Source organism: Durio zibethinus, chromosome 4 (genome assembly GCF_047325235.1).
Source record: "Durio zibethinus cultivar Kanyao isolate XHJ-2024 chromosome 4, ASM4732523v1, whole genome shotgun sequence".
Taxonomy (NCBI): domain Eukaryota; kingdom Viridiplantae; phylum Streptophyta; class Magnoliopsida; order Malvales; family Malvaceae; genus Durio; species Durio zibethinus.
The window spans coordinates 36292322-36316716 of NC_143165.1; the positions used below are offsets into that span (position 1 = coordinate 36292322).

Here is a 24395-nt window from a genome sequence, read left to right on the forward strand (position 1 = left end):
TTATTGTTGTAAACACATGCAAAATATGTTAGGTAAAGGAATTACATAGTAATCAGATTTGTATAATTGAATCTCAACATTTGTTTATACAGTTACCTTTAAGAGATAGTATCCAAAGAATCTAAAATTTTAATTCCAAATTTAAATCCTGATTTTTTTTGTTATCAAAAAAATTTTATAATTGAATTAAAATTATTATAAAAATGGAAATAGGTAAGAGATAAAGTAACCATCTCTTGTATTACTTAACTAGGCAAATTTAATGGCAGTTTTAATTGACGAAATAAAGTTTGCCAATTGCAATTACAGATAAATCTAATAGCCTAATACATACTACTTAACTAATCCTAAGCTAAAGATAATGTCATTACCAGTTACAGACTTAAAATTAATATCAACCGCTCGTTGTTTCTTCCCCTCCTCTTATCTCTCCTAAGATTCTTCATCTCAAAGAGAGAGAGGCCCTAACATCCCAACAATGATTTGCTCAACAGCTTCCTCTCTCCCCATTTACCTTGATAAAAAGATCTCCACTAGTTCCTTTAAAAACCTGAAAACTAGTTCTTCTTCTTCTTCTTCTTCACGTTGTTGTTTACCATTAGACTGCCAGGTGCTACGCAAGTCTCTTGTACCTGTTGCTGCTTCAGTTACTATTCTTCTCTCTCCAATTCCAGGTAGATCGATAGAATAGAATCAGGCTCTCTTGTTTTTGTTTCATGGCTTCAAATTGAGTGCACTAACTATTTCGTTTACCAGTTTGGTAAGTTGGGTTATCTTTCTTTTTTTTCCATTTTTAAGTTTTTATTAATAAAATTGTTTGCTGGATTGGATGTGCTATGGTCATCAATTTGGCCTGTCAACTTCGAGCTATTTCTTTCATGGCCTGAGATTAATGGCTGACACTGCAATGCTGTGTCTCCTTCAAATTCCATAAGAAGTGAACTTGATAGTTGTTGAAATTCAAGGTATAATTAAAAATGATCACTAGAGCATTTATTGTTTTTGTTTTTGCAGCTAAAGCTGGACTTCTATCAGGATTCTCTGGAATAGAATCAGTTCCTGGTCCTCAATTACCTCAAATTGACTTTCTAAATCGCTTCAATGGTTTGATTATCATTCTCACTGTAGTTCTTTAAGATTTGTGCTCTAAATTCTAGCTTTGAGGTGGCGTTTGTGTCTGCAGAAGAAAACCAGAAGAAGTACGCTGAAGCTGATGCAAGATTCAAGTCAACTCCCTTGCTTAAGCAGCTGTTAGAGCGATCAAAGCAGAACAAAGAAAAGTAATTCACTTTCACTACCATAATTCAGGTCAAAATTGCTCGACTTTAGATTCAATTGTGAATTGTGATGTTTCCTGCAATGTGAAAATTTCCAGGAACAAGCAAGAACTTCAAGACAAGTACTGCATACGTGGAGCGGAATGGGGAGTAGGGGATTGTTCAGTAGAGGCAATGTCTCCTGAAGACAAAGAAAAGTTCATTGCAATGTTGAAGGAAAAGGCTGGAGCAAAATGAATGGAGGATTTTCATATCATACTTGCTTAGTCAAACATGCAAGACAGCCATTTTACTGATTTTGGTCTAAACAAAATTCCTCATTTCTCAAATCCATAAATCAAACAATTGGTATGACATTGAGGGCAGATGAAAGTTTGAAAATCATACTTGAATTGAAATGGTCATGATTGACTAACTGCTTGTCTCAATCTTTTGTGAGCATGTTTAGCTTCAAGTTTTCCATTCCAATGGAAAGAAATAGTTCTTGAATAAGCTTTTTTATGCTTGTAATCCCAACCAAAAGACAACAAAACAATGCTAATTAATCAAATATTATACCATAAATACAAAATTTGTACAAATTCATACGTGGATTATGTTTATATCGAACTTATGACTATAAAATATAAGAGTATAAACATTCTAAATTATTTGTCGGCCACCAAATTGTTTTTATGCATGAAGTTTAAGGATATTGAACTTCATAGCATCATAAGCATATGACATACAATTGAATATTGAACTATTAATTTCAGTCACTTGAATTTAATATCATTAATAGGATCAAATTTTATTTCACGATACTTACACGAAATTCTTACATCCTCGAGTATCAAACAAACTTGAACTTCATAGCAATGATTATAAATGGAAGGGACTTAAACGGAATATACCGAGATTCATACATCCTCAAGTATACAAAAAAAAAAAAAAAGAGAACTTCATAGTATAGAATTATAAAAGGAAGGGACTTAAACGGAATATATCGAAAATTAGAGGGCCACTGACATCAAGAGACAAACTAATACAAAAAGACAAAGAAAAATTTTGTTTCTTTTTCACTCAAATCCATTTCTTCCCAAAACGAGCTCAGCTACTGCTAGGTAATCGGCCCTGCAAAAATAGTTGTAATTTCGACATAAATAAATAAATAAATAAAACCAAAACCCCAAATTAAATTAAAAATCAATTTTGATTCCCCAGTTTCTCAATTTCAGGTACGTTTCTATTTACATGAATCGAATTCTAAGTTGTGATTGGTTTCTTCAAATTTTAATTTGGTTTGGACCTGGTCAATTGTTTAATTTTATACGAAAATTTCCGAGTTTAGGTTTTCCAACGCGAAATTGCTTAATTTTTTAGCTTTAATTTGGTAGTTGTTGCTGTTTTTTATTAAAATTTATTTAATTTCGGATAAGGAATCGCGGATGTCTTGCTTATTCCTGTTTTTTCATGGTTTCAAATGAGGATGTTTCGATAATTGGGGGTTTTTTGAAAGGTGGGTGTTGGTGATTTTTCGATGATCATTGATAAAGCTCTCTTTTTTTTTAATCAAAATATAGGTTTTGTTGTGATAAATTTGTTATTTTCAGGTGGGGATCGTTTGAATTACCCTTTTTTTTTTCCATCATATAGTTCATTGCTTCTTTTGGGTTGTTAAATTTTGAGCTCCTAAAGGACTATGGGTTCGCTACTGTTAGGGACTCTGATTGGGAGCTTTTACAATGTATCGGACAGTGTCTACAGTCACAACCAGAGGGGGAGTCCCAACCGACAATGTGGACTCTGTTGTGACCTTGGATCAAGTCCCACGATGGAATGATGTGGAGTATAGGTCGTCTTTGGAGTATGAGAATGAAGATCCTTCATTTTCAAATTCGTATTTCCCTGACCCTTTAACGTCTCCTGGGGAGGAGAGTAGTATCAATGGGATGGTATCGAGGTTTCCTGTTGATCATGAAATAAACTCAAAGATATACTTGTGGAGGGGACAGCCGTGGAACCTTGAGGTTGATGCTGTTGTTAATTCTGCAAATGAGGTAAGCACTAGGTTTTCCCTATCCTATCATCCGTTAAGATGCAAAATATTTTGAAGAACATGCATTGCTTTAACCTTGGATTTCGAGAACCTTGCATTTTTGCACTGACGCATGTATGTTATATGGTGAAGCCAATATGGAAGCGAAATGATGAGAAAAAGTCTGTTAGCAACATGGAATTGTACTGAATTGCTACATGATGATTGAGAAATAATTTTTTAAAAAAAGGATTGCTTTTTAAGGAGGCTTGATTCATTATCACTTAGATATGCAAAATTGACCTGCATGTGCATTGATCCCTTTAAGGATCAAAGTTCCTCACCCAACATTTGATTAGTTAAAGATGTAAATATTCTGATACGTTCTTTGCATGCTTGGTTGCAGAACTTGGATGAAGCAAACAGTAGTCAAGGTTTGCATGCAGCAGCTGGACCTGGTCTTGCAGAAGAATGTGCAACACTGGTATGCTAAATATTAATCAGGAAGAAATGATATGGGAAGTGTTTCCATGGATGCACTTCATGATATGATGCACCATTATGATAATTCTGTTCTAATCTATTCTTTAGTGTATGACAAGCTTTGTGATTCTGAAGCAAGTTCTTGGGAATAAGTAAACCTGAAGCAAGAATGACTTAATGTGGCTTTTATGGATAGGGTGGATGCAGAACAGGGATGGCCAAGGTTACTAATGCATATGATCTTCCTGCTAGGTGTGTATGCCCACATTCTTGTACAACTTGAGAGTGTATAAGATGATGTTTTTACAAGGATATTATCAGACATTTGCATCTGCTGCACTTCAATGACGTTCTCAAGAAATCAGACTGATAATGCATTTGTGTATAAATACGAAATGTGACACTTTCCCACATAATATTTTCACATGCCTTTGTTTTTCTTTAGTTCATCATTTATAGCATGATGTCATTATTTTGTTTTGATCATGCATGGGTCAGTTTTGTGATCATGCTGCATGAGCTGTGGTTCAGAGCTCGCATTTGAGCAGCCATACTAACTTGCTTGGTATATTTTTCAATTTGGAATTTAAGTATTACATTTGATTCAGTTTGCAGCAAAACTGTTATAGGTTAAATTTTAGTCATGAAATTTTGTCACGATTGAAAACTGATGGTTTATGTATCATATTGTTAGGAGAGTTATCCATACTGTTGGTCCCAAGTATGCAGTGAAATATCATACTGCTGCAGAGAATGCTTTGAGTCATAGCTATCGATCTTGCCTTGAACTTCTCATTGACAATGGTCTTAGGAGGTTTGTGTATTGCGGATGCTATATAATGTATTTCTTGAATTTGTTCATCTATTCTGTTGTTTTATGGAGTAAGATATTTAATATCCTTGACATGTATGAATGCAGTATTGCTATGGGCTGTATATACACAGAGGCTAAAAACTATCCCCGTGAACCAGCAGCACATGTGGCTATAAGTGAGAAATTTTCCTACGTGTTACAGCTCTTTGTCTGATTCTGTTGATGTTTTCCGAAGTAAATATCTGGAATTCCAAAGTAATTTTTTTTTGGTATTACATTTTGCAATTTTTATTTCATTATATGATGCTGTTATTCCAAAAAGTGGTGAATAAAAATTCAAGGAAATTTTGAAATGCTTTTCTTATCAAATGAACAAGAAAAATAATAGTACAAGATGTTATATTTTGAATATGTGCACTGGATTGATGCCAGTTGTGCCTCTAATTTTCCTAAGTTGACTCTTTCATGTGCTTGGGAAGTATAATGTGGTTGGAGCCATTGACTTTTGTGGAATCTTCATTACTTTTTAAAAATTCTTTTAATTGACATACATGATATTTTCGTCACTGATGCATGGTTTCTACAAGGGCTAAAGCTCTTAAAAAAACTCTGTGTTTCATTTACATGCCTGTGTTTCATATTAATATGTTATTGAAACTGTTTTGGAGGTCGAATGTTTCTGGGTTCAAACTTTTTCCTGTTCTTCAGGGACCGTTCGGCGATTCCTTGAAAAGCAGAAAGATAAAATCACTGCTGTTGTTTTCTGTACTAGCACATCATCTGATACTGAGATCTATAAGAGGTATTATACTATTATTATTCGATTCTGCTACCTTGCAAAGATGGCTTGCTTTATTTGATGGTTATTTTTCTTTTGCTTAAAATAAATGTTATGGACTTAAGGTGTCTTCTCATTTAATATTGTAAATTGTAGATTGCTTCCTCTTTACTTTCCTCGAGATAAGCATGAGGAGGAGGTGGCCATATTTAAGCTTCCTGCTGATGTTGGGGATGAGAATGGTGAGACTATCATTGATGAGCGTAAAATCAGAATAAAGCCATTGCCCAAAAAGACAACCCCAAAGCCTCCCCAAGCTCCAGTCGAACTCCCTGTTAGTGATGTAGGTTTGGTACGAAGGTCAGTTAACACTATTTCATGAGAAAAATCTTTTATATTTCCCTACGTTTTTATATTCTCTTCTTGATTATAGATTGATCCAAAAATGTATTATTATGTGCAAATATTTGGAAATTAGGTGTATCTATATCACAACCTTGTGCATATGTTGGTTTCATATGCTCTTTTTCCCAAAAAGTTAATTGGTTAATATATCCAATTAACTAAGTAGTTTTCATGGTGTAATAAAGCTGCACTTTGCTTTGGATTTCTTTCAACCATTTCCTCGTGATAGTGAGTTTAACCTATAACCAGAGTAGTTTTTATTCCATAGCCTGGAAGTGTAACAAACTTACTTCTCTGAGTTTTCCATGGCACCTTTTATTTATTCTCTTCCAATTATCGTGTTTCTTATTTATTATGATAAATGATCACGGCGTATTTGAATTTCAAGTCATTGAATGACCTTATTGGATGATTGCTATCCTTTCAGGAACTCAAGTTATCTGGATACATATTTGGATCCCGCTTTCATGTCCTTGATCAAAGATCCAGATCAGAAACGGCAGGAACAATGGGAAAAAACTGCTCAAGCACAAGGTGGTTGGAATTGTGCTAAGATGTTTGGATTTGGTGACCTTGGTGGGCCTCCATTATCTGCTGCTGAAGAATACTCACTTCACTCCAGATACCTCACTAAGGCAAATTCTCTTAATCTTTCTGAAATTGCTGAGATGAAAATTGTGTAAGTGTATCACGCAGATCTCTTTTCATTTTTTCCATCTTGAGTTAGCATTCCTCTTTATTATATGTTATTATTTGTGGGATTGATTAAACTTTTACGTTTTCATTTAATAACTTGTGTTCTTCACAATCAATGTTACTGGAAGCACTTATGATAATAAACAAACCGCTGAATATTCAGACTGTTTACTTTCCCCTGCCTTTTTTCTTAATGTCCCATTTTTATTTGTTGGCTTTACTAACTATACGTGGGACCATGTTTTATTTATACTATGGAACTCATCAATTTCATATATTTTTTATATTGGTCCTGGTCTGAGACTGAGTATAATGTTTAGTTAGTTTTATTTGTATTATGTCAGTTACCGCGGGGGAGTGGACAGTGAAGGTCGCCCTGTTATGGTTGTTGTTGGAGCACATTTTCTGCTGCGATGTCTTGAGCTTGAACGTTTTGTTCTCTATGTTGTAAAGGTATTAGCTTACTAGTTGCTTCAATTGGACCTATAAAGTTTCCAGACATAGTCTCATTGACTACTCATCATTTAAACTGCTTGATTTTGGGAAAAGCTTTGTGGTTATGGACACTTAACACTATTCTTTTATTGAAAAATGGCTTTTGAGCTGAAATCATTTTTTGATTATTAATTTCAGGAATTTGAACCCTTGATAAAAAAGCCTTATACTATTGTATACTTTCACTCTGCAGCTTCTTTACAAATGTAAGTATTGTATGGTTATGAGAATTTTGGTTTAATTTGATGCACTTTAAGGAATTTACCATGGTGGGTTTGGTTAAATGTCTAAATTCTTTAGCTGAAAGCTTTTTGACCTGTTTTTTCTGATAACATTATTTTCAGTTATTTGTTATTAGCTCATAACCATCACATTTTAAACAATGAATTCTGGATGCCCATTTCCTTTGTGATATCAGTAGCATAGCTATTGGCTATGATGCTCTTCCTGGTGGGATCGTTGATTTTGATCTGATCATCAAAGATTAACATATATTAGAACAGATAGGAAGCCAACCACTATTGGGGGTAAGAAACCGTGTGATGCTATTGAAAATTTGAACTTGCTGTATAACTGCATGTGATTTTAATAATTTCCTTGACATTTATGATGGCTGGTTAATCTTCAAGTTTCTCATACGAGTCATTCTCTGAAATTTCATATAAAATTTTATGATATTAGAGCAATTCCCAGACACTTACAGAAATAACAGATGAGCGTTCATAAGCAATTGCATGATCAAAGAAGTAATGAAAACAAACAAAAGGTTATGCCTTTGTCTTTGGAAAATAGAATCTAGATTTGGAAATTTCTGTTATAATTAATACAAACCAGTCTTGGTACAGCACCATTATGCTGTCTTTGTATTGATGCATTTCCAGAACAGTCAATTTGAGTGTGAATTTTCTTTTTGTTCCCTGCTCATGTTACATTTTTTTTTTTTTTGTTTCTGGAATAACCAGCCAACCAGACTTAGGATGGATGAGAAGATTACAACAAATACTTGGTCGGAAGCACCAACGTAATCTGCAAGTACGCAGCAATAAATATTCCGTCAAATTTGAACTTTCATATACAGTTGTAGTTTCTTGATCCTCTTTCTTGTGCTGTACAGGCAATATATGTTCTTCATCCTACCTTACACTTGAAAGCTGCAATTTTTGCTCTGCAAATGTTCGTGGACAATGTGGTATGTCTCAATTATTTCTCATTGAAGAATCATTTTACTGTTCAGGAATCTTGATGTAACTCGATGTTCTTGGAATTTCCCTACAGGTGTGGAAGAAAGTGGTATATTTCGATAGGCTTCTGCAGCTATTCAGATACGTTCCTCGTGAGCAGTTGACCATTCCCGATTTTGTGTTTCAGTTGAGTGATCTAGTTTAATCTTTTTATTATTTCAAACAAAACATGCCATCATTTCTAACCTATAGGCAAGGGGCATTCTTCTGCGGTGTTATAATTATTTAATCCTAACAACCGTGTCAAGGATGCAATTGGATTGTTCAACTGTTTTCATGACTAACCTGTTTGTTGATATGATTATTGCAGGCACGATTTAGAAGTGAATGGTGGAAAGGGTCTTATTGTGGATCCCAGGACGAAATACGTATATCATCGACCGTAGAAATAAAATATATGGTTCCATCAATTGATAAAAGCCATTGATTCTTGGTTTGATTTCGCATCAACCGTATTTTGTAAGCAGATGGGGGTTTTATTTGGTGGTTGCTCATGGTGTAGAAATAGCTATTCTTAATTTATTGAGCAAGGGTATGTTTGTTTTATGATGGGGAAAGTAATTTTATTTCTCTGGTATCATCTTAAATATTTATTAATAATATTTCTGGGTGATCTGAGCTTCTAGTCGAACTGTGCTGTTGACTCTGTAACGATGTCTTTCTCTTTCTCACAAGCGCATACATTTGCTCTGCAAAGTTCACCGAGTCATTAACACGTTTAAATCGAAATAAAATTTGATTTGAATGCTCGTGAGAGTTCAGACTCCCGTTAAGGTTTTGAAATTGAAATCGATATAACGGGAATTTCAGATTTGTTTCAAAATTATTGTTCGAAATCTGGTTTAAATTAAATTAATTTTTAATTTTTAAATTTGAATTTAATTATGATATAATGGCAATTTCAAATTTGTTTAAAAATTATTGTTCGAAATTTGATTTAAATTAAATTAAATTTTAAATTTTAAATTTTAAATTTGAATTCAATTTAAAATAAAAATCAAGTCAATCAAATTTATTCAATTAAAATTGTTTAATAAAAATAAGTTTAATTTTTATATTTAATTTTAAATTTGATCATATATTTAAATTCAAATTCCAATATATATAAAAGTAAAATAATAATTTTTTAATTAAAATAATAAAAATATATTAAAATTAAAGTAAAATAATAATTTTTTAATTAAAATAATAAAAATATATTAAAATTTAAAATTTTAGATTTATGAATTACTTAAATTAAATATTTAAAAATTTAAATTTAATTTATTCGATAAATTAAATTACGCGATTTCAAAATTTACTTGACAAGTACCATATTAAATATGAATTTTATGGGAGTTAAACCTAAATAATTTATGACTACTGATGAATTATTTACACGCCAGGCTATCGTCTTATGTTTTTCGGCGATGCCTTCGCCTTTCGGGGGTGCAGTGCTCACTGCAAAGGGAGAAACGACAGAGAAAACTAACGCCGCAAGCAAAAAAAACAGATACGATAGGACTGGGCCCAAGTAGGCTACGGCCCTATCGACCCACAAACATTCCACGTGTCAGGACTACGTTGAATAACATACGCAATCCCCTCATCCAGATTGCATATGGTTTTGATTTTTGACCCATCTAAATTTTGATATTTTCCTTTATTTCCTCTTTAATTTTAATTTTTGCCATTTCCTACCTCTCTCGCTCCATCCACTCTGTGAAAGCCTGAAACTAATGTACTCTCTTTTTTCATAAGATGAGAATCTTAATTTCGTGAGGACGAAATTAAATAAGGAATTTTATTTTTTCCATCAAAAAAAGGAAAATTCTTTTTCCTGGAAAAGAAAAATGGTGCAGACCCTTTCATGGAGTAGTGCCTTAACAACCTCCGGAAACACGGCTGTTTATGGAACAGAGGTAGTGGGAAGGAGGCATTTTGAGATAACTGGAAAAGCCCATATGAAATCTGGGATTGGTATACAAGCTCTCTGGCATGGGTATGTACCAAGTTTTTACTTTAATGGCAAACCCAATTTGTTAAAGAAAAGGAATTTGGGGGTTAAAGCCGGGTGGCCATTTAGAGGAGGTGATCAGGCGTTGGATGCAAGCTCAGAGCGTAGTGAGACTGCTAATGAGGATATACTGATTTTCTTTTTCCAGCTAGATTTGGCTACTCAAGTACAGGTTTGATGACAGCTTCCTTTTATCTAGGATATGGCTTTTTACCTTTTTATTACATGGACAGGTGTTCCCACTTATGTTGTGTTTTGTGGATTTGCAGCGTGCTTTGAATTTGGAAGAATATGAAATTGCACAGCAACTTAGAAGCAAGCTTACTGAGGTTAGAGATCCCACATCTTATCTCTATAACAAATTGCTGGATTCTTTTTTAAGCATGGCGATCAACTGTTAAAGAAATTATTGGTTTGGCAGAATCTTTTACTTTTATTTTTGCCCACTGCATGCATCAGTTCTTTGTGTACTATAATTGACTTAAGAAACTGTATGGTTGCTGCAGAGGATCAATTTTATAGAACCTTCATGTGACAATATCATAACATCATGAATTTATGTATCCTCGATTGCCATCATGTGCATCCAAGTTTCTTCATGATGAATAGAGTTGGCAAATGCGTATGCAGCGTGTTTATTAACAAGTATTTTGCTCTGAAGGTTGAAGCAGAAATCCTTAAGCAGCAAGATGCAAAAAGAGGTTTATCATCAAAGAGTGAAGCCCAAGATAAGGCTATAAGTCTTGTGCGTCTACGGTGAGTCCTACACTTATCTTATGCACATTTTGGAGTGCAGATAATTGAGTTTTGAGAGAAAGTGTTACTGTTGACTGATTTTCTTTATGATTTATTCTCTTGATTCATTTGGGGTCCTTTGGACTATTGATTCTATTTGTTTCATTGCAGCGCAGAACTGCAGAATGCAATTGAGAATGAGAATTATGCTTTGGCAGCTCAATTACGGAATGACATTTCCAAACTCGAGGCAGAATCTTTGGCTGCATCTGCAAAAGCATTGGCACATGAAAATGCACAATATGCATTTCGTTTGGGACAGAAAGTTCAGCATAAAATTTTTGGTAAATATGATTTCCACTACATTATTTCGACCTTCTTTTCTTTTTCCTCCTTTTTGTTGTTCTTGTCCTTCATCCTCCGTGAATGCTACCATAAAATGCAGATGGTAGTACTGGGAATTGACTTCTTTGCCTTTTTCATTAAATAATTCCTGTTTCACTCTGTAAATTGATACTGTTTCTCATGATAGCAATATGCTACTGCTTTTGTACTCGTTCAGTCCCCCCCCCCCCCCACCTCTTATTTGTAAAGACAGAGAGAGTGAGAGAGATGGGATGAACGGAAGGGAGGACAACACTGTAGAGCCTTACATCTGTCTGGATTTCCAGTGACAAGCACTAATATGAGGTTCTTGTCCTCTTTTTTACTGTCTTCCCCTGCCTGTTTATCTTATTCAGGTTATCGAGCCGTAGTTTGTGGGATGGATCCAGTGTGTTGTGAATCAAGTTCATGGATGGAAGCTGCACAGGTTGAAAAGTTGTCTAGCGGTCCTAGTCAGCCATTTTATCAGGTTTGATTAGTACTACTTTTGTATTTCTTCTGGAGTGGGTTGGTATAATCTTCCTTATATTTTATATATTGGTTATTACATTTGTTCATTTAATGCAAGGAACCTAATGGATGACCTTTGATCTGCTCCTCTTCCGTGAAGCCTCTTTCATTTTGCAATGGACTTCTTTTTGCTTTGTTGTGACCACATTAATATGACACAGAAACCTATAGAACGTAATGTATACATAATTTCTGTACAGAAACCATAAACATTTGGATCAGCAAAATCCAAGCAGGTCATAGGTGTGCTTCCTTTAGATTATACTGCACAAGGAAGAGATATATCAAACTCTATAATGACCTAACTTCCCTTGCCTATATCCTAGTCGATGATCATCCAAATTTTGGAGCTTATACACATGGCCTTCATTGCTTTTCTTTTTTGACTAATAATCACATAACCAGTTAGCCTTTGCTACAATCATCCCCGTGGAAAGCCTATTTCCTTTGGGGTCTGTGAGTGGATAGTGCCCTTACTGAGGTCATTCCAGCATTTGAGGATGTATTTGATATCCACAATTAATATTCACGTGATGTATTCTTTTAATAGCAGGAGGATTTTTTTTTTCAAAATGAAAACAGAAAAATGAAAGAACCTTTGTTTAAATGTTTCAGTAAAAAAAAAAGTCAATATTATTATTCACATTATTTCTTACATAGTCAACTAAATAAGAACCTCATAAATTATGGTGAGAAGGAAGAACATGCTTTCAAGCGGTTTAAGGTCAAGACACTGTAGGCAATTCTGCAATGTAATATTTCTAATGAGGGAGATTATCATCTGCCACTGAAAGAGGGAGAGCAGGGTGGGGGTCAATTTAATCATATATTTCTAATGAGGTTCTCTGTTGTTCACCAGGTCTTGGTTGATGTATATGCAGACCCCAATCTACTAGTGACATATGGTAAACCATTTCAGTATTGGTATTATATCCATTGTCATCGCTTTTTAATTTGATCACATCAGCATTTGGAACTGCAGTTCTCTTCAGTCTTTTCGCTTAGTTCTTACCTCTAAAAGCAAAATTTATGACAGATGTTTGTATTTTAGTAATTTTTTGCAAGTCGTCTGGCTACTGCACTGGTGAACTCAATACATGTTTTTCTGTGCTGCAGTTCCTGAGGAGAATCTTTTAGCCCCAGAGCAACCAGACTTGGTGAGTGGAATGTAATTATGAAACGAGATACTTGATTTATCCTCTTTGACTCAATCTGACTTCTGATATCCATGTGCAGAGAAGGTTCGATCATCCCTATGTTTCTTTTCTATTTTACGGGATGGATGCAGCTGGAGATTTCATTCCTATCAAGCAGTTGCGTGAAAAGTACAACAGGCCCCGGCATGAAATTCCCCTTGATCCAGAAGGTGATGAAGGTGGACGCATTGCATGAACAAATGAGGCCTGATGTCCATAGCAGTTTGCTTCAAACGTATCATTGGTGTCTCCGGAGAAACATCACATTCCTTGCCAGAACAACCATGAAGCAAGCGTATGACACTGATTTCATGTATTATAGCCATAGTATATCTCTTTCCTTCTTTTTGCCTTTCCTAGAGTAAAAATGATACTTTCTGATCAGTTGGAGATATCATCCATTAAACCTTTTACTGAAATCAGAAATTTTCTGGCATGAATTGGTTTTCACCACTCACTGATTACGGTTCCTGCTATAGTAACATTATAGTTATTTATAGTGAAAGCATACGAGGATAAGGATGAACTATTATTGATTTCGACGGATTCAAGGATGAGATTAAACATGGCCATATGATCCATACAGGCTAAACCAATTTGGTGTCGCATAAAAGATCGCCTTTGAGGCCATTTATTATGAACAAGGAGTGGACTTTCTTGAGAGAATCGATATTTTTGCAGAAACCCAGGAGAGCAAAACACGGGTTTGAAGAAATTAATTGCACTGAAGCTTGAGACATATCCATCGAAGGGTTGTCATTAGTGTAAGAAAGACATCCATTGAAGGTTAAGATTTTCTCTTGTTAAGAGAAACTGAAAACTTGAGTGAGAAGCTTTATCACCATTTTTATTCAAGTTTAAAGCTTTCTGGTTAAACCATCCCGCCATTTTGTAACGTGGTTTGGTTTTTTCAGTAATGATTCGGTTGTTCTTTTCAAAGTAACTCCGAGACTTACGCAATTTATTTGTTTCTCTCAAAAGGATTGTCTTTGACACCATTTTGTCGGTGTAAAGGTATGTTTGGTCGGACACGCAATCCAGTTTATGTTTCCTCTTTTGCCCTTTAGCAGCAATTGGAATCCTTTTCGTTTTTTTTTTTTTTCAATTTTTAATATTTATAGAGTATAAATGAAAGTAAAAATTAAAGAAAAAATAATTTTAATGGGTTTAAGCTTTTTTCTTTTTTTATTTTTATGCATATAGGTAATTAGAGAGTAAAATTAGAATTTTACTCACAAGTAATATTAGTTAAATTATTATTTTATAATAATATTTTATGTTAAATATAATAACTAATAATTAATTTGATGAATTTCAATCCATCAAAATAGGGATGTCAATGATTAGAGTATAGAAAAGGTAAAGTATTCTCCAACCTTATCTCTAGAATTTTATTTTATACACATTTCTATTTTCATACTCATACTCATACCCAACAAGTATTTTAACTTTATTCCTATCTCTATCCCTATATGGATTTAATGAGTATGGGTAATTCTCATATCAATATCTTTTTAAAAAGATAAAAATAAAAAAATATATTTTTTTATTTTTATCTTATATATTTAGATTTTTTTATAAATATATATTAATATATATTTTTCAATAAAAATATATTAATTGTAATTAATCTAAAATAATAATTTATATTATTTAATAATAAGTTTATTAACTAAATATATATATATAGAGTCTAGGTATGAGATAAATATTATATTATTCGTCATCATCTCTGTATCCAATAAAATTTTTATAATTATATTTATCTCTATTCCTATACCTATAATTTAATATTCGTCTCAATTCTCATTCGATTTTTCATTGGGTATAAATAAAATTAACATTAATAAATCAAAATAATAATTTACGTAATATGATAACTTTAAATAATATAATTATAGCTCTCGTTACCAAAATCGAATTAATTAATAGAATTTATTATGAGTTTGTGTTAAAGTTAAGCCAAATTTATGAGTCGACTACCCACTATGATCTTTAAATATAGTCTATGACACTAAAAATGAAGTATAAAAAGAATAAAGAATCAAAAAATAAGGTCAAATTTAAACAACTCTTATGCACTGCCATTTGATAAAGACAAAGGAAATTTTAATAATAATATAATGTTTGGAAGTACTAGATTATTGGACATGATTTTGTTTATCAAATTTGTTTGTGGATCCCCCATAGTTAAAGTCAGCTTATGCTTTAGAAAATCATTATTGGTCATGGTCATGATCAGACCAATAAACAAAGTTAAAAACTAGAAAGGGTTTAATGATAAAGAAGTAATAAACAAACAAGTGGATCTATTATTATCTTATTGTGAAAGAAATTTTTTTAATTTTATAAGAAGAATTTTAAAGAATTGATTTTTTGTTTTGTTAGTTATATTTTGAAAAGTTGATAAATTAATATAATAATTAAATTATGTAAAAGCATTTTTTATATTACTCTTGAAATTTAAAAATGTCTACTAATTATATATAAATATTAAAAGTTTATATTTTTATATATTTTTATACACTGATAATATAAATTTTTTAATTTCACAATCAGATTTAAGAGATTGTTATATTTTTTATTTTTTAATATATCACAAAAAGCGTGTATTACCTTATTAATCATGATCATAGAGCAAAAATTATAGTATAAATAAAATAATTTCTCAAATATTAATCTAAAAAATGGTACCTTTCTTTGAAAAAAATAAATAAAAGAAAATACGAGAGGCCAAATTATAAATAGAAAGTAAGTAAAACCTGAAAATAAAAATAATAAATAAATAAATAAATAATAAATATATCAACTTTATCCATATCGATGGAAAATTCGATTTTTGCTCTAATGAAAATAAGGATAAGTATTAAATTTTAAAGATGAAAATGAGTATAATTTTAAATTTTTTATTGAGTATAAGAATAAGTAATATAATATTTGTCTCATATTTATATCTATATCTTTTATTTATTTATATATATTTAGTAAATAAAATTTTTATTAAAAATATAAAAATTTAATTTAATTTAATATATTTTATTTAAAAATATTTTTAATATATATTTATAAAAAATTATATAAATATACAAAATTAAAAAAAAAAACAAATTTTAATTTTTACTTTTTCAAAAAATTAAAATACGAAAATTATTTATATTCATTAAATATTTACTAAATATAAATAAATTTAAATATATCTATTAAATATAAAAAAAATAAATATAATACAAAATATGAAAATTAAAAAAAAATGCTATACAAATCACGTACCGTAACCATGACATCATGGGAAGAGTAGCACTGAGACTTAGGTGATAAAATATAATAAAAAATTATATTGAAATTGATAGGTGAAGAATGATTGGGTCAGAGAGTATCTAAAGGTTAGGCAAGCAATGGGTATTTTGACTATGACCACAGAGATTGTACGACAAATCAAGTCAGACAATGACTGGGACGCTTCTGCTTTCTGCTGTCATAAGGTGGGAACAAAAGTTAGATCTTCTCCATTCCCTCTCCACGCTCCCTTTCCTCGCGTGATCTCCACTCTCTTTCCCTCTTTCTCTCTTTTTTTTTTTTTTAGAAAAATGGGATTTGAAAAATATTTCAAGACAGAAACATCAAAAAATGTTGGGTTGAGAGTTGAGTGGTGGTGCAACTAAAAGAAACAACATGTGGGACAAGTTTTAGCTGAAAGTCATGCCCATGTTTCTGCAATAAGACAGCCCAACTGCTGCATTGGAATTCGGAGCCAAACATTACAACAGACAAGCCACACATTATATCCTCTTTTTGTGTAAACTTAGAAGAATCTATAAATATATATATATATATATATATATATATAATTTCATTCCAGCCCACCTGGTTTAGTCAGGCTTGTCCTTTCTTTTTTCTTTTGTAACCTTCACATAAAACATACTATTTGTTTTCTTCATTTTTTTTATTTGACAATTTATATATTTTTATCATATAAAATATTAAAATATTTATATTATATTTTATACAAAAATTATATATTATAATTCATATTAATACAAAAAATATAAAAAATTTTTATTTTATTAATCTTATATATGATTATTGCTAAATTTTTAAATTTTATTATTTTTATATTATATTCATGTCGTATTATCATATTATATTTTAAATTATCAAATTTTATTTTTTCTCAACCGATAAATCCACCCCAAATCCTAAAGTTAGGAATTTATTTGTTTTTGGGTTTTCACCTTTTTCATTCCCTGTGAACATCTCATTGTCAAATTGCCCGGGAATCCAACATTTCTAAGACTGTTGATATATAATGACTTGAAATTTTAGTTCCCTCTTTATCTTCTCAGTTGTTATCGTCTTCTTGAACGAATTGTTGAGGCATTCCATCCTGGTCATAACCATAACGGTCACGTCGGCCGTTACATTATTAAAAGTGGATGTATACATTTTCCATTTGCCTTTGCATAGGTTACATTGTCACGGTAAAAGGAAGCTTGTAACTTGTGTTTCTGGATCCCAATCTGGTTTTATATGCATTGTGTGTAATAGTATTACATTTCCAGACATTTAGCAAAATATTAACCAGACAAGGCAACAACCGCAAGTACAGGCATTGTTAGAATCAGCCCTAAAACACGGGGAGAGCTCTCATGGTTTCACTAAATTCACAAGCTTGGAAGAAATCATGCAACATTATTTATGGATAATACAAGTTGTCCGTAACCACTCAAAGACAGACAATCAAGTGTAGCCAAATTTCAAGATAAGAAATGTACAAAGGCAATCCCCACGGATCATGATAACCTCACTTATCGAAGACATGAAGCAACAATGACCTAGTTCCCTCTATAGTACTCCTCAATTAATTCATTAAAGCCTGTTTTGGTAATTAGGTTAATGCAAGAGATGGAGGATTACCTGCGGGACATCTTTGCCTGCGAGGCCGTCTAGTTGTCTTCCCCCATCCGGTAAGGCTTCTATCCTCCAGCCCCACTTCAATATTATTAAGCTGCTGCGTCAATGGCGTGCAAGTTGTGGCGGCTACCAAAGAAGGAGATGAGCTAGTTACTGACCGTCGCCTCCCCCTGCCAGACCCACTTCTGGTTAAGTTTCTTCTCATTAATCCTGAATGCCACGAATGTCCCATTGCTCTCATAAGCCCTCCAAATGTCTGAAGATCTTCTGTTACCTCATGTCTTGATAGGGAAGCAAGGCCTGGAAGGATGTCCCTTTGGAAGTCCCTCCGCTGCCTTCCTCGCCTTCCCTGGCCCTTTCGCGTTCGAGTTGTTAACGAAGAGGTAGTTCCTGTTTCCTCCACTTTAAAGTTTTCAGGAACCAGAGGCTTGGGCATATAATCCTCTTCCTTCATTTCTGCTAATTTCAAAATCATTGATTCAAAGTAATCAATCTCTTCTGAGGAAGATTCATCTTGATCCCCAGCTTTACCTCTCAAAAGATGCCCGAGCTGGATCTCAAGATCCTCGCAAAAAGATGAAATTGTCTCGACAAACCAATTAAAGGGATCTATCTGAGAAGTTTCAGATGAATTGCAATTTACATCATCCAAAAGGCTGTACTGACCAGATGATGAGATGGCAACTATTGCCTCAGCTGCACTCTTGATAAGTTCATCCTGCAGGCAGTCATCTTTGCTTTGTGCTGATTGCAAAGGTAATTCACACGCCTTTTCAAGTAATTCTTCTCCATGAATGACATCCTCAAGCTCAGGAACAAGTGGAGCTTCCAAATCTATCCCTCCAGTCATCTTCATGCTGGTGCTCAGAACAGAGGGTACAAAAGAACCTTCATCCTCATCAACACAGGAGTTCAAGTCAATTTGATGTCTCAAACTAGATAACTTTGTGTCTGCTTCCTTCTCTAGGGCAGAATTCTCTGCAACAATGTCTTGAATCTCGTCAGGAACAGTCATATCACAAGGTAAGTTAATATCAAGTAACCTATTTCTCCCCTTATTTTCTGCTTCACCTTCAGATGGTTGAGGAACAGATGCATATGGGGAGGTAAAAGAAGACTCATTCTTAGAAGCATACTGCTTTTCAAAAATGGGAATCCCTAGAATCTTTTTATTGTGCAGGCATTCACTTATTTCACTCCTGCTGGCATTGACATTATTGGAGAATGAATCTGACTTCACATTCTGTGTAAATATTTGACTGAAACCATTACCAGTCTCATTTTTATTGGTTGACTGCTTTGGAGAAGACTGAGAGAAGCTCAACTCTCCAACATTCAAATCCCTACCTGCACTAGTGGCCTCATTCTTATAAGCGGGCTTGGCTCGTAGCCATGGCAGCCCTGGAAGATTGTCCTCATGCTTTCTTCCTCCATCTATTTGAGGACCTTGTTGCAAAACTGGCTCATTAGATGAACTCTTTGAAAGCACAGCATTCAAATTCACATCACTTGTAAACTTCATATCAGCACTATTTCTGCAGTTGTAGGGGTCAGTTGAACCATGAATGGTGAAGTGCTCAAAGACCCCCTTACTATCATTACTACAGTTCAGATAATCATAACTGGTGGAAGGAAATCGAATTGCAGGTTCCTTGGACCCCGATGAGGATCCATAATCAAAACCATTTCGATTGGGCAATTCACTTTCAAAACCTGGGTTAAGTCTAGAATTGCTACTCATCTGCCACTTCTCTCCAAAACTCCCATTGCTCTGGGGTGCTATCACAGAACTCTTACTAAAAGAACCAGATGAATTCAAAATTGGGTGAGTCTTAACTGACATTGACTTGTGGCTTAAGCTACTAGAAGGTTTTTCCCAAGAAGAAACTGAATGAGACCATGGCTTTATAGGATCACAAAAAGCAAATGGATTCAAACTAGGTACATTGGAAGTCATGGTTGACTCTGGATGGCCGATATTGGATAATATTTCCCTACTTTCAGAAACTTCTAAACTGTGAAGCATTCTCTCTCTTGAGAGATCTGCCTTGCTTTGATCAGTTAGCGAAAATGTTGGAGGATCATGACCCTTGTCAAAAAGAACCTGTACTTGCTGAGAAGATACAGGCAACTTCTCTGGCTGAAAACCTTGAGAAATAGATTTTAAGTTGCTTTTACCATGCCCTGCAAACCAAGATAATATTCACATGAGAATAATCAAAACTACATGTAAAATTACGATAGGACAGTCCAAATATCAGTTTTTTTTTGTCTAGTGCCAAAAAAAAAAAAAGAGACAACACCACATAATTTATTTTGTCCACTGACTACAAGCACACTCAATCATAAAAATAAAAATGTTGTTATCCATTATCATCTGGACAAGATGTGGCAAAGAAACTAGACTAATGCCAATCAGCCAAAGCCAAAGAATATAATACAAGACCTGACAGGTAGCAAATGAAAAGAATTTTAAAAAAAAGGAAATAATGCAAGTTCAGTAGTTCACAAATGAGCATTACCTGCTTCAAGCACATGGGAAAAGAATCCTCTAGCATTTCCATTGTTCTTCACATGTATATTATTTATGGACCTATTATCACTTTGGTGATGTGAATTCGCAGAAATGTCTTTTGGCAAATCAAGAAGCTCTTTCTTTGGTTTAGCAAGCAGTTCATGGCCTCCATGATAGGGGCCGTGGCCTAGAAAGTCAGAATATAGAGAACCATTGGTTTCTTCAATCTGAACAGGCTCATTCAAGTCAGCCAAGCTATTTTTTCCCCTCAAACATGAATTGGATCTTGAAGCATCACCTAGGCAACCAGTCTTCCCTACATCACCATGAAATTGCTTCGCACCACTTGTAGGCCCAATTTTCCCATTTCCATTTGGCAGACAACTTGACCGCTCTGCTTCTTCAGTATCAATGTACTCATCGGCCGGCAGTTGAAGATCAAACATTTTCCTTCTCACTTTTGTGGGTCGGCAATCTAGCACCTCAACATCCTTTGAATTAACTCCATTTTGCGACAGAAAGGGACCAGCTTGGCCGCTACTTCCCTTCACAGAACTTAAGGGAGAATGACTATGTTCAACACCAGATATTGATGGTCTAGCACAAACAGAGCTACCCACAGGGAAGCTGCGAATATGCCATTTGTGAGCATCTTCAGTTGTAATTTGTGAGGCTAACGGGCTTGATGACAAAGATGGCTCAATAGGGATCCAATTTTTTTGTAATTCTTTCTTTTTTATTTCATCCATCAAGTCCCTTTGTATTCTGTACAAACGATGAAGCTCGGACACCTGGATAAAGACAGAGAACTCAGATTCTTAACTATCTACAAAACAAAGTGGGGTATATAAACAAGCAACAATCAACTTCATTGAAACATGCCAGGTGAAGACCATATAAAGCTAAATTAAATACAGGCATACAAACAGTAGAGACCTCATTACCTGATTCTTAAATATTGCCTCATGCTGAAGCATTGTTCGCTTCAATATGTCCTTGTCAAACCCAGGATATGTATCTGCAAAGGCCCCTGGGGAAAAGCTCTTGTAATACTGACCATTTGTCAAGGATTTATCTCCATAATAAAGTGGCCAGCTACAACTGTTAGAATCGTCATCGAGATCCCTCATTGAGTAATATCCAGGCAGAAAACTTTTAGGCTGCACTTTTATTCCCATTCCTGAATCAATAAACAAGTCTAAGTAATTTGACATAAGATAAACAATCATAACTACACAAATCTTAATAGTTATTCGCCTAAGGAAATTACTTGCAATGTTATCCATTCACATTATTAATCAAACCAGACAAACCGTAGATGATGGTTACACATATATATATCAAAAGAGTAAAATTTTCTATAAATTCTCTAAGTATAAAAGAATTTTTAAAAATGTGAGAAAATTTCTCTAACAAAGATGCATTTTGTTAAAAACCTTGGAAGATAGTCATTGGAACAAAAGAGGGCACCTTTACACTGCTAATCCAGGGATCCTATCCTGCCTGAACCCCAAAAAAACAAAAATAACATGAATCACAAGCAATTATTAGTCATTTGCATGCACCAGTGGAATCAACATAAACCTCAGGTTTCCAGGATGTTAAGGTGACACACGATCAAATACTATAACATCTACAAGAAGCCTACAAAGGGTGGCATTGATTATGGTAGTCGTGACAAGGGATCAACTCAAGATGTTGCCTGTTTAAAGAAAGATTGTTTTAGATTCAAACATTGTTCAAACCTACCCTACGCAAATATTCATGATTTATGATTTATCCCAGGTACCAAAGAGTTTAAAGAAAGATAAAGGGACATTTGGTGTCATAATATCAATTTCTCTAAAACCACCCTACGCAAAAATTCATGAATAAAGCATATACCATGGATTATTTCATTGACAAAATCTAATTGCAGCAAGAAAGGAGAAAGCCAAGAAGCAGGAACTTCAAACCACCTTTAACTTCAAAGAGAAAAAAATCAGTTGACTGCTTCACTGTCAGTGACTTGACAAAAATAATTTAAAAAATAAAAAACTTCAAGGATAATTGAATAATCACAATAGTTGCAACCTGAAGAAAAAAACTAACTTGCTAAAGCAACAAAAATTATTGAATGATCCATTTATATTTCGCATAAAAATGACTAGTAATATTGAACAAATTTTAACATGTCATATAGTTGAAGGTCCAGGTCATATTCCAGGTTGAAGTGTGAATTCAACAGCAACTCCAGGGAATACAGAAACCATCACAAGAATAAAGGACACAGTCACCAAATATGGCTGAGTTTTGCCTTGCTACCAGAAAATCACAATATTGAAGACAACAACCCTCATTGATGCTATTCGCTCTTTAAATGGTGTGTGCCATAACAGCAGTCTCATCAACTAAGAAGCTAGGAGCAATAATTCTGTAAAGATACCCATTAAACCAAGGAATCATCACAACTTTTTTTTTTTGGTAGAATGTCTCCATACGCTAAAAGGTTCCTATGCATTGTTTAAGCTAAAATGTAAAAAAATTGTGCCCTATCATCTATAGCAAAATAGCATATCAAAAATTCTTAACTAATGCCACCAAAAGCAGACACATAAAACCAAAATTTAGAAGTATAATGTAAGCCACAACATCATCAATTAATCACCACACCTACTTCATACATGTTGAAAATTTCCAGATAAAGATAGAATTTTGCAGAAAAAGGAGCCGATAAAGCAGGAAAGTTAGGAACCCTATGATCAAGAAAGCAAAATCCATTTATGAAGAAATGGGACAATTTGATGCTAGATTGGTAAGAAAAATTAATAGAATAGATCCCTCATAAATAATACCTAAATTAATATGACATATTAGCAAATATTAACAGCTGAACATTTCATTACAAAACCTATGATCATCCATCAAATCAAACTTAACATCAACCTCAGTCCAGAAACCACAAAGTATAAGCTAAAAGAAAAAATCAAAAATAAATGAGGCAAAAAAAAAAAAAAAACTCCAGTTAAGATTATTGGTTTAATTAACTCGATTACAAAGCCACTATAACCGCAGAATTTATCAAACTAAAAAAATAAATAAAGAAAAGAAAAGAAAATCTAGTTAACCAAATCATAAGATAATAAATAAAATAAATTATCTATAAGTCAAATTACCAGAAAGTGAAAAGGAACACAATTTTACCTCAGACCCACATCCTCTAATCACCTCTCCTTGAAGATTCTCCCATGGATTTAGTTGCTATACTTCCCCATCATAGATAATTCACAGCTCCCAAACCTCCCCAGGGTATCAACAAAAACTAAAGCTTTACAACAACAAAAAAAAATTACAGTAACAAATACAGCCAAAACAACCAAGTGGGTGCTTTTGTAACACCATTAAAGGAGCTTAGATCATCATCAGGTCGAAGAACAAAAAGCAGGAGATTTCGATCTACTGGGCCACTCTTTTCTCCCTCTCTCTCTCTCTCTCAAAAAAAACAATACAATATTGTTAAAGTTGTAATTTTTATTTTCGTTTATAGAGAGAGAAGGTTGAGAAGAAAAAGCAAACGTCTGTTGCTTTGCTTTGGGGTGGTGTTAGAGAGAGAAAGAAAGAGAGAGAGATCCCAGATAAGAAATCTTCACACAAACAAACGACCTTCTTCTATGAACAGTGACATGAAATTTGTCAACATCCGGTCTCTTTTTATTCTCTGGTTTTCTTCACATTTCTTTTATTTCTCAAGATATTTTATATTTTTTCTTTTTTCCTTTGGTTTTTAAGGAACTAAATAAATGGGCATTTCTAGATTCTCTCCATCTCCCTTGATTTTGGTTCAGATATTTAGCAAAAATACCCGTTCTTTGTTAAACCTTAATTTAAGATTAAAACATCGTAATCTAGATTTTTAATTACAACCGCAACGTTAATGTTGTTTGTATTCGCGTTGCGGTTGAA

At 33.6% G+C, this 24395-nt stretch overlaps 4 protein-coding genes across 6 annotated transcripts; 3 read left to right on the forward strand and 1 right to left on the reverse strand.

Annotated features, from left to right (window-relative positions):
- The first annotated feature begins 389 nt into the window (after positions 1-389).
- Positions 390-1705, forward strand: LOC111288285 (uncharacterized). The gene is made up of 4 exons (XM_022879107.2): positions 390-674; positions 1015-1104; positions 1184-1280; positions 1376-1705. Exons 1-4 carry the CDS (start codon positions 479-481, stop codon positions 1512-1514), a joined length of 522 nt encoding a protein of 173 aa, XP_022734842.1. The 5' UTR covers positions 390-478; the 3' UTR covers positions 1515-1705.
- A 559-nt stretch (positions 1706-2264) lies between these two features.
- Positions 2265-8837, forward strand: LOC111288026 (uncharacterized). 3 transcript variants are annotated; one of them, XR_016341832.1, is made up of 16 exons: positions 2265-2494; positions 2978-3316; positions 3701-3778; positions 3974-4029; positions 4472-4591; positions 4697-4767; positions 5300-5393; positions 5526-5729; positions 6202-6453; positions 6815-6923; positions 7104-7171; positions 7384-7492; positions 7928-7997; positions 8080-8154; positions 8241-8332; positions 8517-8837. XR_016341832.1 is itself a non-coding variant. In XM_022878772.2 (15 exons), exons 2-15 carry the CDS (start codon positions 3002-3004, stop codon positions 8590-8592), a joined length of 1680 nt encoding a protein of 559 aa, XP_022734507.1. In that variant the 5' UTR covers positions 2265-2494; positions 2978-3001; the 3' UTR covers positions 8593-8837. The 3 variants fall into 3 exon arrangements, 2 of the variants coding, with proteins under 2 accessions (XP_022734507.1, XP_089616245.1); XM_022878772.2 differs by lacking the exon at positions 7384-7492; XM_089760119.1 differs by lacking the exon at positions 7384-7492 and having other exon boundaries at positions 8241-8330; positions 8514-8837.
- Positions 8838-9821: 984 nt separating this feature from the next.
- On the forward strand, positions 9822-13463 carry LOC111288612 (uvrB/uvrC motif-containing protein). The gene is made up of 8 exons (XM_022879571.2): positions 9822-10374; positions 10472-10531; positions 10864-10958; positions 11109-11281; positions 11678-11790; positions 12691-12736; positions 12948-12988; positions 13068-13463. The coding sequence occupies exons 1-8, from the start codon at positions 10039-10041 to the stop codon at positions 13221-13223; spliced, it is 1020 nt and encodes a 339-aa protein (XP_022735306.1). The 5' UTR covers positions 9822-10038; the 3' UTR covers positions 13224-13463.
- A 4232-nt stretch (positions 13464-17695) lies between these two features.
- Positions 17696-23936, reverse strand: LOC111287469 (uncharacterized). The gene is made up of 4 exons (XM_022878058.2): positions 23637-23936; positions 21398-21633; positions 20461-21244; positions 17696-20122 (listed from the first exon to the last, which is right to left on the reverse strand). The coding sequence occupies exons 2-4, from the start codon at positions 21629-21631 to the stop codon at positions 17913-17915; spliced, it is 3228 nt and encodes a 1075-aa protein (XP_022733793.1). The 5' UTR covers positions 21632-21633; positions 23637-23936; the 3' UTR covers positions 17696-17912.
- Between the last annotated feature and the right edge of the window lie 459 nt (positions 23937-24395).

Coding starts and splice junctions, on each gene's coding strand:
- LOC111288285 (XM_022879107.2), top strand. CDS start 479: ATGATTTGCTCAACAGCTTCCTCTCTCCCCATTTACCTTGATAAAAAG. Junction 675..1,014: donor TCTTCTCTCTCCAATTCCAG/GTAGATCGATAG, acceptor TTGTTTTTGCAG/CTAAAGCTGGACTTCTATCA. Junction 1,105..1,183: donor CTTTCTAAATCGCTTCAATG/GTTTGATTATCA, acceptor TTGTGTCTGCAG/AAGAAAACCAGAAGAAGTAC.
- LOC111288026 (XM_089760119.1), top strand. CDS start 3,002: ATGTATCGGACAGTGTCTACAGTCACAACCAGAGGGGGAGTCCCAACC. Junction 5,394..5,525: donor GATACTGAGATCTATAAGAG/GTATTATACTAT, acceptor TGTAAATTGTAG/ATTGCTTCCTCTTTACTTTC. Junction 8,331..8,513: donor CCATTCCCGATTTTGTGTTT/CAGTTGAGTGAT, acceptor ATATGATTATTG/CAGGCACGATTTAGAAGTGA.
- LOC111288612 (XM_022879571.2), top strand. CDS start 10,039: ATGGTGCAGACCCTTTCATGGAGTAGTGCCTTAACAACCTCCGGAAAC. Junction 10,959..11,108: donor ATAAGTCTTGTGCGTCTACG/GTGAGTCCTACA, acceptor GTTTCATTGCAG/CGCAGAACTGCAGAATGCAA. Junction 12,737..12,947: donor CAATCTACTAGTGACATATG/GTAAACCATTTC, acceptor TCTGTGCTGCAG/TTCCTGAGGAGAATCTTTTA.
- LOC111287469 (XM_022878058.2), bottom strand. CDS start 21,631: ATGGGAATAAAAGTGCAGCCTAAAAGTTTTCTGCCTGGATATTACTCA. Junction 21,245..21,397: donor AGGCAATATTTAAGAATCAG/GTAATGAGGTCT, acceptor GTCTTTATCCAG/GTGTCCGAGCTTCATCGTTT. Junction 20,123..20,460: donor TTCCCATGTGCTTGAAGCAG/GTAATGCTCATT, acceptor CTTGGTTTGCAG/GGCATGGTAAAAGCAACTTA.